The sequence below is a fragment of the Aricia agestis genome, chromosome 6 (genome assembly GCF_905147365.1).
Source record: "Aricia agestis chromosome 6, ilAriAges1.1, whole genome shotgun sequence".
NCBI classification, from domain to species: Eukaryota; Metazoa; Arthropoda; class Insecta; order Lepidoptera; family Lycaenidae; genus Aricia; species Aricia agestis.
The window spans coordinates 6580462-6590529 of record NC_056411.1 but is presented as its reverse complement, the minus strand read 5'-3'; the positions used below and the strand labels follow the sequence as shown (position 1 = coordinate 6590529).

The window sequence follows — 10068 nt, the reverse complement described above, 5'->3', positions numbered from 1 at the left end:
AGGCATCGGACATTACATTAAATAACGCTCTCCTGAATATGATTCAAAATATTGGATCATAACGTGTTATAAAAAAAATCTTTAAGTAGCCCAATAATATAGTATAATATTGTAATTTGTAAGTATTCCTATTGTCTACCTAGAAATTATTGTAAATAATTATAGAAGGAATGGTATATAGCAACTGGGAGGAAAATGTTACTTTGTTAATGACTCAAAATAGATACCTAACCGACGTTACATAAACGTAAGCGATTTCTATAGGAAAATATTCATAGTGATTGAAGAGGGAGCATACGTAACGTACCACGTTACTTAAACTCCTATCATCATCATATCAGCCTATTGAAATTAACCCCAGAGATATTATTGATACCTTTAAATTGTTGAATATTAAAAATACTGCAGATCTCTGGGGCATGTCTACAAAAATTATTAAATCAATAATTGATATCGTAGCTCCTCATCTAGCAATGATTTTTAATAACTGCATAAAAAATTGTGTTTTTCCTGACTTGATGAAGCATAGCAAGATTGTTCCTTTATTTAAAGCCGGGACTAAAACGGATCCCACTAATTTCAGGCCTATATCGATTCTACCGACCTTTAGTAAAATATTTGAAAAAAATATTTTAAAACAATTACTAGTGCATTTTAATTCAAATAATTTGCTGCACGATAACCAATACGGATTTACTAAGGGTCGATCCACAACGGATGCTGGTATAGGACTTCTTTGTAGTATTTTTGAGGCTTGGGAGGAGTCGCAGGATGCCTTAGGTGTGTTTTGCGATCTCTCCAAAGTCTTCGATTGTGTTGAACATGCTACATTGATCAGGAAACTGCGCCACTACGGCATAAAGGACTCTGCTCTCAGCCTTTTGACTTCTTACCTTAAAAATAGGACTCAAAGGGTTGAGGTAAATAGTAAAAGGTCCAATGGAACCAAAATAGAATTAGGTGTCCCACAGGGATCTATCTTAGGCCCATTTCTTTTTCTCATCTATATAAATGACTTACCTTATCTAGTAAAGGATAATAATAATGAGATAGTGCTTTTTGCTGATGACACTTCACTTATTTTTAAAGTGAAGCGACAACAGTCGAACTACGACGAGGTAAACAGTGCTCTCTCAAAAATAGTACATTGGTTTAATGTTAATAACTTACTTTTAAATTCTAGTAAAACTAAATGTATAAAGTTTACTTTGCCCAATGTTAGGCAAGTCCAAACCAATGTGCTATTAAATGATGAGAAGATGAATTTGGTAGATAACACTGTATTCCTAGGTATTACACTTGATAGTAAATTACAGTGGGGTCCTCACATTGCTAATCTAGCAGGTAGGCTCAGTTCTGCAGCATATGCAGTCAGAAAAATTAGAGAAATTTCTGACGAAGACACGGCACGATTAGTATATTTTAGTTATTTTCATAGTAGGATGTCATATGGAATCCTTTTATGGGGAAACGCTGCCGACATTAATACAATATTTGTGCTGCAGAAGCGAGCCATACGTTCTATTTATAAAATGTCTGCTTTAGAATCTCTGAGAGATAAATTTAAAGAAATTGGTATTCTAACTGTTGCTTCTCAATACATTTTGGATAATGTAATATATGTTAGAAAAAATATAAATAAATTTAAAGTTAAAAGTGACATTCACTGTAGAAATACTAGAAATAAGCACAAGCTGGACATGCCAGTGATCAGACTTAGTAAAGTCAGTAAATCTTTTAAAGGTCAATGTATACGCCTTTACAATAAAATCCCAGAAAACGTTTAAAATCTTTCCATTAATAAATTTAAAAAAGTAGTCAAAGAGCGTTTGTGTGCCAAAGCTTATTATAAGGTCAATGATTTCATAGAAGATGGCACATCTTGGGAGTAGGATGGCTTCTTGCAAGGCTACTTCTACATTATTATATTATGACTTACAATTATGTATGTTGACATTGTATATAATATTAAGTTACAAAATTGTAAACTTTATTTTAAAAGAATAATTTTTCTCTCACTTTTTTGGTAAAAAGTGGAACCCGTGCGAGTTTCTTACGCCGGTTCTTCTCGCCGGGGTAGTTCCCGAACCGGTGGTAGGCATCAGGTAGACATTCTGAAAAAATTTGATTCAAATTTAGTCAGAAATAAAACATTTTTTATTTTTTTATTATTTTATAGTCGTCCCCTGCTGGACATAGGCCTCTCTCAATGAACGCCAAGATGACCGATCTCCTGCTACTCGCAAAAACTCCTATACTTAATAATTATTGTAATATTATGTACACGACTTGGGGAAAATGAAAAACCAAAACGACGCTTTTAAGACAATACTTTTATTGAACGTAATATTTTTGAGTACTGTAGATCACGCTAGGGTCTCATTTTGCTTCGGATCCATGGCAAGTAGTAGAACACTTTGGTGTAAACTCCCGGCACGTTTTCGATACCGCACGGCGTTGGGCCGAAGCTCACTACTCCGTCTATGTAGTACAATGTGCCGTCGTCGTACATGAGCGGACCGCCCGAGTCGCCCTTGCACGAGTCCTTCCCCTTCTCACCGCCGGCGCACAGCTGACCTTCCCAAAGAGTAACCCGTCGATTCGACGCGTTATACGCTGGCTGACAAGCCTGGAAGCAAAATTGTTGATTAGTCTATGACTAAAAGCATGTCTTGGTAGTGTACAGTAAGCAGAATCGACGAATATACCGATCACGATTGTTACAGATTATGAAAGGTCAAGGAGATATGGTTCGGATTATTTTATATTATATTAACTGACAAGTTAGTACGTAATATTGATGATCTGACAGGGCTTGTTTGAAATTTCAGAAGTCTAGCTATGGCGGTTCTTGAGATACAGCCTGGAGACAGACAGACAGACACACAACGAAGTAGGGTCCCGTTTTTACCCTTTGAGTACGGTACCCCAAAAGTGTAGCGGATGCGCTGATGGTAAATGGTAGAGTAGTTATGTATCTTGTGACACCAATGTACTCGTAACAGTCGAAAATTGTACACAGATGTACTTACTGTTGTTTTTTTAACAAAATATCGGTTTGACAGTATAATATAATATTGTAAAACGCCTCCGTGGTCTAGTGGTATAGAGCGTGGCTCTTGACTTGGAGGTCGTGGGTTCGATTCTCGCGTTGGATCATGTTATTTCCAAGTTTGTTTAGGAAAATGCAGGCTGATCACCTGATTGTCTGACAAGTAAGATGATCCATGCGTCGGACGGGCATGTAAAAAGTCTACTTTTTACATGCGACACGACTGGCGAGAGATATCTCGCCAGTCGTGTCGGTCTTCCGTGCCACTGGGTTATGGGTAAAGAAATAGAGAGTGCTCTTGTGTACTGTGCACATACTTGGGCACTATAAAATTACTCCTGCGTAGCTGGCCTGGTTTCAATGAAACCGGCCACCGTCACCGAAACTGGTGTGGGAGCTATTATTATTATATTGTAAAATTTTCGCCAAATCCATTGCTATTGTAAGATGCGTATATCCCCAGCCGTTATGTGTCAAACTAATTAAGGTTTCCTTATTCATAGACAAAATCATACGTTACCGGAACTTTCACAAGGGGCAGCACGACTTGGAGCTTGATAGCGCTGCTGCTGCTGAATTCGTCTACAGCACCCCATCCGGCCGTTATCAGTGACCGTCCATCAGGGCCCAGGGTTATATCCGAGCTTGGCAGACATATAGGACGAATGAAATCTAAAAGAAAGTTCATTATTATTATACATTTTTAACCGACTTCCAAAAAGGAGGTTATATGTTCGGCTGTGGATATTTTTATTTACTTCATCTGAAGCTTTAACTGGTGCCGACAAGCTGCTTGAATAGAATTAAAATCTTCCAATATTTCGAAAGGGATATTGTATATAAAGTGGAATCTGATCTAAGAAAAATCCTTCATTTACTTTCTTCTAAGGGCCTGTTTTACTACTTCCTGATAAGGTGCTGGATAGGCTATCTACAACATTTTTGACTGATATGCCATACTCTACCTGTCAAGTTAAGTGGTGAATAGCCTATCCGGCACTTATCAGGAAATGGTGAAACCGGCCCCTAGCTACGGAAACAACTATTGTCTCTATTATTTATAAAGCATACCTGTATAAGGAACCATAATTTTCAGTCTTATCAAGGCAATATCGTTTCTTCTCAGCGCAGATTTGGGATCGTATAACTCGTGAGGTATGGTCTCCTCTATGGGAATCACCTGTTCGCCATCCGAGCAGTCCTCGCTACCTCCCTCTACCTCGACACAGTCTGGTCCAGACTTTGTTATGTCATAATCGCCGACGCGGGCGTTTATCCTGAAAATTATTAAGTTATACGTTAATTTTTAAATACGTAACCGTTAACCATTGTAGTTTGTTGGTTAATTTTAGAATGTCTAAGCCTAAACTTCCTGATAAGGCTATCCACCAATTAATTTGACCGATCATGTATGGAGAATCTGTTAAAAAAGTTGTGAATAGCCTATTAGGCACTTTATCAGAAAGTGGTGAAACAGGCCCTAAATCTTAAAATTTCAAAGGATGCATCTGTAGGGTTAAAATGCGCATTTTGAGTGATAAATAAGTTTATTTATCATTTGTTTCATTTCAGAAGTCGTTAAAGTTTAGACTAGACGGCTACATGTCCGATGAAATTATGAAACATCAATTTTGTCTGTGTATAGAATGGCGTTCGTGAAAAAGAATGCTGAATCTTCAATTACGTCATTTGATAAAAGTTATTGTAGAGCCACTCCTTTTAAAGCATTAAACGATTCACTCGATGTCGTCGCTGTAGATCTGCAGATTTACTGTTTCATGAAATTAATGTACTTATCACGGAAGAGCGGCCATTCATTTGCGTTAATAGGGGTCTCTTATCGAGTGTAAGGAACAGAATAAGTAAACCTCTAACAGAAGAAAATACTACTTAGAAAGCAGTTTCCTTAGATATCCTACTTCATTTATGGATAGATTTACAAGATTGATCGCAAATGCCGACCTTATTTACTAAGAAATAATATCATACGTACGGGTTTCCTATGTTGAGAACTGGTCCTTTAACACAGTGTCCAGCAGTGAGGACGTATTTTGAACTGATAAGTGATCCTCCGCATAGAAGTTTGATTTTGTTATCTCTTCCCATGTACTCTATGATGACCAGCCACGGATACTGATCCACTGCAGTTGCGTTACCACCTGGAACACAAGTTCAACTCATTGATATAAACCAGCCTTTCCGAAAGTGGGCGATAACGCTTCCCTATGGGCGCTGATGGTCTGAAGGGGAGCCGTGTGGGACGCAAAAAAAATGGGGGCGTTGTGGAGAGGCTTGGGGGGTGATTTATTTCATCAGGATGCATTTTAAATTGAAACAATGGGGGCGCTAAAACATAATTTGTTCTTAAAGTGGGCGGTAGACAAAATAAGTTTTGGGAACCTCTCATATATAAACAGTATGTTATGTGACTAAGGTTATTCTTAATATAATAGTTCTAGAGATGATAAAATGTCGTACTGCTGCATACCATAATATTTGGAGAAATTGATCGGTCAATAGGGACATTTGTACAATATCGTATACAATTACGAACGTAACGGAATACACATAATATAATTTAGCGTTAATTTGGCAATATTAGAAGTTGGTGGTTTTTGACAAAGTTTTTCGAATTTTTCTAAAGTTCATGACGTTGGGGACACCTCTAAATTTATTATGATCTAAATAAAATTTTGTACGTATATTTGTGAACAGTAACAGCAAGTTTTTATAGGTATGCCGAAACGAATATCAAAAAAAACATTTTTCGCTCCACCCTAGTATATAAGTTATTATTTTAGATTCTTATTGTTGGCTTTTTAAATTTTTTAAGAAACATATTCATGGATACTCAATATTATGATGTGATAAAATTAATTGTTCATTCTATACCATCATGTTGATTATGTTATGGAATGGCGTTTTGTCGTACTGACTACTTAGTTACTTACAATGTACAATGTTATCTAGATTAACAAACGGACGGACAAAGCAAAATTATAAAGGTTGCTTCTAGTACGGAACCTTAGAAACCGCTTGCGAAAACTTAAGTCCACACACTGACCAGGAACAGCTAGAACTGTTCCTGGTGTGTATGTGGACACATGAATCGCTACGGTCTAGGAGCACCTGTCTGTTTTTGATTTACCGTAAATTCTGTTCCCACTAGAGGGATCCAGACCACAGCATCGTGTGGATGGATCAGGCGTGGACCAGGAAGGCTGACATCCACCACCACTTGTAGCTCCACAACATACACTGTACGCACTTGGACCGTTGCACCTGAAAAACATAATAATTTGTATCAATACAAAGTGTAACGGTAGGAGTCCAAACTACATTAAACCCTAAGTTTTGCTAGTAAAGTTTGTCGAATTTTTAAACCTTCTAGGAGACCACTTATTCCATTACAATTGCTAAGGATCGAAATTATTCATATCAAGTGTGTTCTCTCTATTCCGCTATGGGCCCACTTGGCATCATTGGCACTGTCTCTATTACAAAAAAAAAAAGTTTATTCAATGTTTTATTCCCGAAACCTACACATTTCAATGTGTTTTAAAATTATATTCTTATTTATTAACCCCCTTAATTGAAATCTCAAGTTTGGGCCTTTGTATTTCGCTATCATGGTGGGGCAAACAATTATGGTTATAACCATAATTGTTAGCCCCACCATGATAGCGAAACGCGCAAGTCGCACATAAGCATCACTTTAACGGCCGTTCCCAATATTTGATCTATCTCTGGTTTTGCCCTACTAGAGATAGGAATAGCTCACATTAGACATTAGAGACATATTTTATGTCAATTCAATGTTATAGTTTGTGCGTTATAAGATGATATGGGTGACAGTTTTCATATTCCTAGCTACGGGTTTTTTTTACAAGAAAACAAAAAAAAAACAAAATGTTATAAATTATATTCCATCTACAAAAACAAAATATGTTTACTATAATAAAAATGAAAAGTTGCTAAAAGCTAACTTATTAATATAAAATTATAAATATTAACTGTGAAATAGGAGTATAAAATTATTGTTACGAAAACATTTGAAAAATGTCAGATGCATGAAACGGAACTTATGTCAATAGAGATCGACTCTGTTGAATCGAAATCAAATCGATAAAAAAGGGCGGCCATCTTAAACCGCCGGCACCACTGAAATGTCAGTACGAAATCGATAATTTCGATTGCAATTCCTTTACGAAGTGATTCGATATTTTTAAATTATCGATTAATTTTTGTTAGGTAACTTCCCTACTATTGTCAATTATAATGTGTCACGCATATCATCATAAAACGCACAAACTATAGCTGCGATCGGTTGTATGTCAAAGCAGATATATAGATTGAATATTGGGAACGGCCGTTAGAGTTTTTGAAATTGGGCATATTTTCCAAATCCGAAAATTTGCCAATTCAAAATTGAAATAAAATCCAGCGTATCTTACTTGGAATTTTGTATAAATGTGAAGGTATCTCTTGGAACCGGTGGGGTCAGTAAACTAGTGATAGCAGGACAGGAATACAGGTCTATACAGTTCCCTTGTCTTCCGTCTGGTGTTGTGCAACCGTTACTCTGAGCTTTTGGACAGCATACCTGAGAAGGAAAATAAAAATGCTTAGTAAGGCTTATCTAAATTATTTGCTATATATCGGTGTGCCATTTTATCAATCGTAAATAGAGATGCTGAGTTTGTAAAATACGGTTTAACCATACTTTTTGGGATATCCCTTATACAATATGTTTGTTATCTTAAGTGTTATGTAATTTGTGTATTTTCCAAGCTGATTCTTGCCTCATCGTTATGAAATATTTACTGAGAATTGGAGACTGCACTTTTTTCATACTTATATCGATACCCTTTTCATAAAAAAATATTTTAGCACCTAACGGAGCATTTACCGTTTTGACCCACTAATGTATCATGGAAGAAATTTATTCATAATATTTTGTACAGTTGTCAGTTGACGGACCTACGTCACTTGGTCGAATAATGGCAAGTCAATGTTAGTCCGTAGTTATGAATTGTGATCTCCCAATAGCTATGTCCACACTGTGCACTTTCATCTTTAATTTTTATTTTATATTGGCGCATTCAATAATTGAATGCATTATGAACGCAACGCCAATATTGTCATTTTTGAAGTTTTAGATACGGTCAGAGGGCATGCGTCGCGGGCATGCCTCACGTTCGCAGTTGACTGCGCTATAACGCATGCCCTTGACGAACAGAAAAAGGCACAGTGTGGAAAAAGCTGGTTGGGTTTGACATAACGCGACCAAATTGCATAGGTCCGCCATCCCCCTATAAATCAACTTCTCTGATAGTACATAAAACCTCTTGTCTATTATGATGACAACCGCGTAGCCTAACCAGAAAGGCTTACCAGAGGGTTGTTGTCTCGGAAGCCACACTGCGAGTTTTTTATGTAAGCCACATCCTCAGCGGTCCTCGATGGACTCAAAAGAAGATCGAGCAGCTGCTTGCATTGTCTTATGGGTATGCATTCACCGTTTGCGTTCGATGGCGTTATACATGATGATTCTGAAAATAATTTTGCATTGCATAGTTGTAATTAATATGACGGCAGTGATACTGTGTGATAAGACAGCAATAAATTTGTATTACGTACTTCTGAAATTTAAACGGATGGTATGTTTATTGTTTATCGCTTTCATCGCTCTTTGGTTTTCTTTACCCGTCAAATGAAATAGCATACGAAATATATTATAATATTATTGACCTTCGTTTGGAAGATAAGTTATTATTATTCGTTTTGTTACCAATTTTCAAATGTGTCTTCTTACAAGTACTTATTTCCATTCAAGGAAAAAGTTACAAATATTATTTGTGGGCTAGTAAAGTAGGCATAAATGGAAAATAAAGGTAGACGAAAAGTAAATGGAATAAAAAATTTGGAAATAATTTAGGTAGAGCAACATAATACTATAAAAGTTATAAAACTACTAGATATGACAAGAAAAGCAAATTGAGGATGGTCATTACTCGGTACCTACTTATTTTCGCTCAGCTCGGCTACACATATTTGAATATTTTGTATAAATAGTATCAAGTTTTTATTTGATAATGACGCTCGTTTTCCTCATCGATCTAAGCTCGTTTTATTAGAGCTTGACACACTTTACAAACATTTAACAAAATATGCTTTGGAACCTGCGTTCCGGAGATAATAACTTCAAATTGAGGTCAAAATACTTGTTATTATAGTCTTGTTATATTTGTGCACGGAAAATACAAAGCACCTCTCTTATCAAAAACTTGAGTGTTTATTTTTATACACAAAACTGACAACGACAACATGGCACCAAAAACATAATCGACGATTGACTACACATTAAATTGGCAACGTGCGTGCAGATGTAAAATTAAATGTCAAACTTACGTCCTTGTGCACTGTGTATTAGTAAAAAACTTATGATAACTTGTACCGAACTGATTGCTACGGTCATGATTTTATCACCACATAACTGGTTGGACGTTTTTGCGGGCCGGCCGCTAGGTGCGCACTGTCAAGCGCTGACTCTACAACCGGTATTTGTTGAACTGTGATGAGTAACTGGTATTTTATTATCTGTAAGCGCACAGATATATTTTTACTTAGTGATGCAGAGAAGTATACGATTGTAATTAATTATTTGGAAGCCCAAGCTTCAAGTTTGGTAAATCAAAAATGCTTTACCAAACAATAAGGTGTTTTGCATGTAACAGTGTTCTCTTAGCGAAATGACCACTCTTCAAATACAGCGGGGCTAAAATGGTCTCATTTAGCAATTCCTCTTAATTAATTCAGCAAATGAATTGTCAAAACTGTCAAACTGACAAATGTCAAATCAGTACAAAAATACCGAAATGAATTGCAAGCAGAGTTGCATTTTGCGATTTTAGAAAAATGAATCATATTATGATTCATATCATGATTCTTCAAAGCGACCATTTTAGCCCCGCTGTAGTGCCGAAGAATTATGCTCACCTAGCACAAACATAATT

General features: G+C 36.5%; 2 protein-coding genes across 4 annotated transcripts in view; one reads left to right on the top strand and one right to left on the bottom strand.

Annotated features, from left to right (window-relative positions):
- The window catches only part of LOC121727687 (protein MTSS 1-like), a 164655-nt gene that overhangs the window by 78881 nt on the left and 75706 nt on the right, over window positions 1-10068 (top strand). The window lies entirely within an intron of this gene.
- On the bottom strand, window positions 2314-9628 carry LOC121727694 (phenoloxidase-activating enzyme-like). The gene is made up of 8 exons (XM_042115664.1): window positions 9464-9628; window positions 8447-8604; window positions 7507-7655; window positions 6201-6334; window positions 5046-5211; window positions 4124-4329; window positions 3573-3724; window positions 2314-2629 (listed from the first exon to the last, which is right to left on the bottom strand). The coding sequence occupies exons 1-8, from the start codon at window positions 9528-9530 to the stop codon at window positions 2372-2374; spliced, it is 1290 nt and encodes a 429-aa protein (XP_041971598.1). The 5' UTR covers window positions 9531-9628; the 3' UTR covers window positions 2314-2371.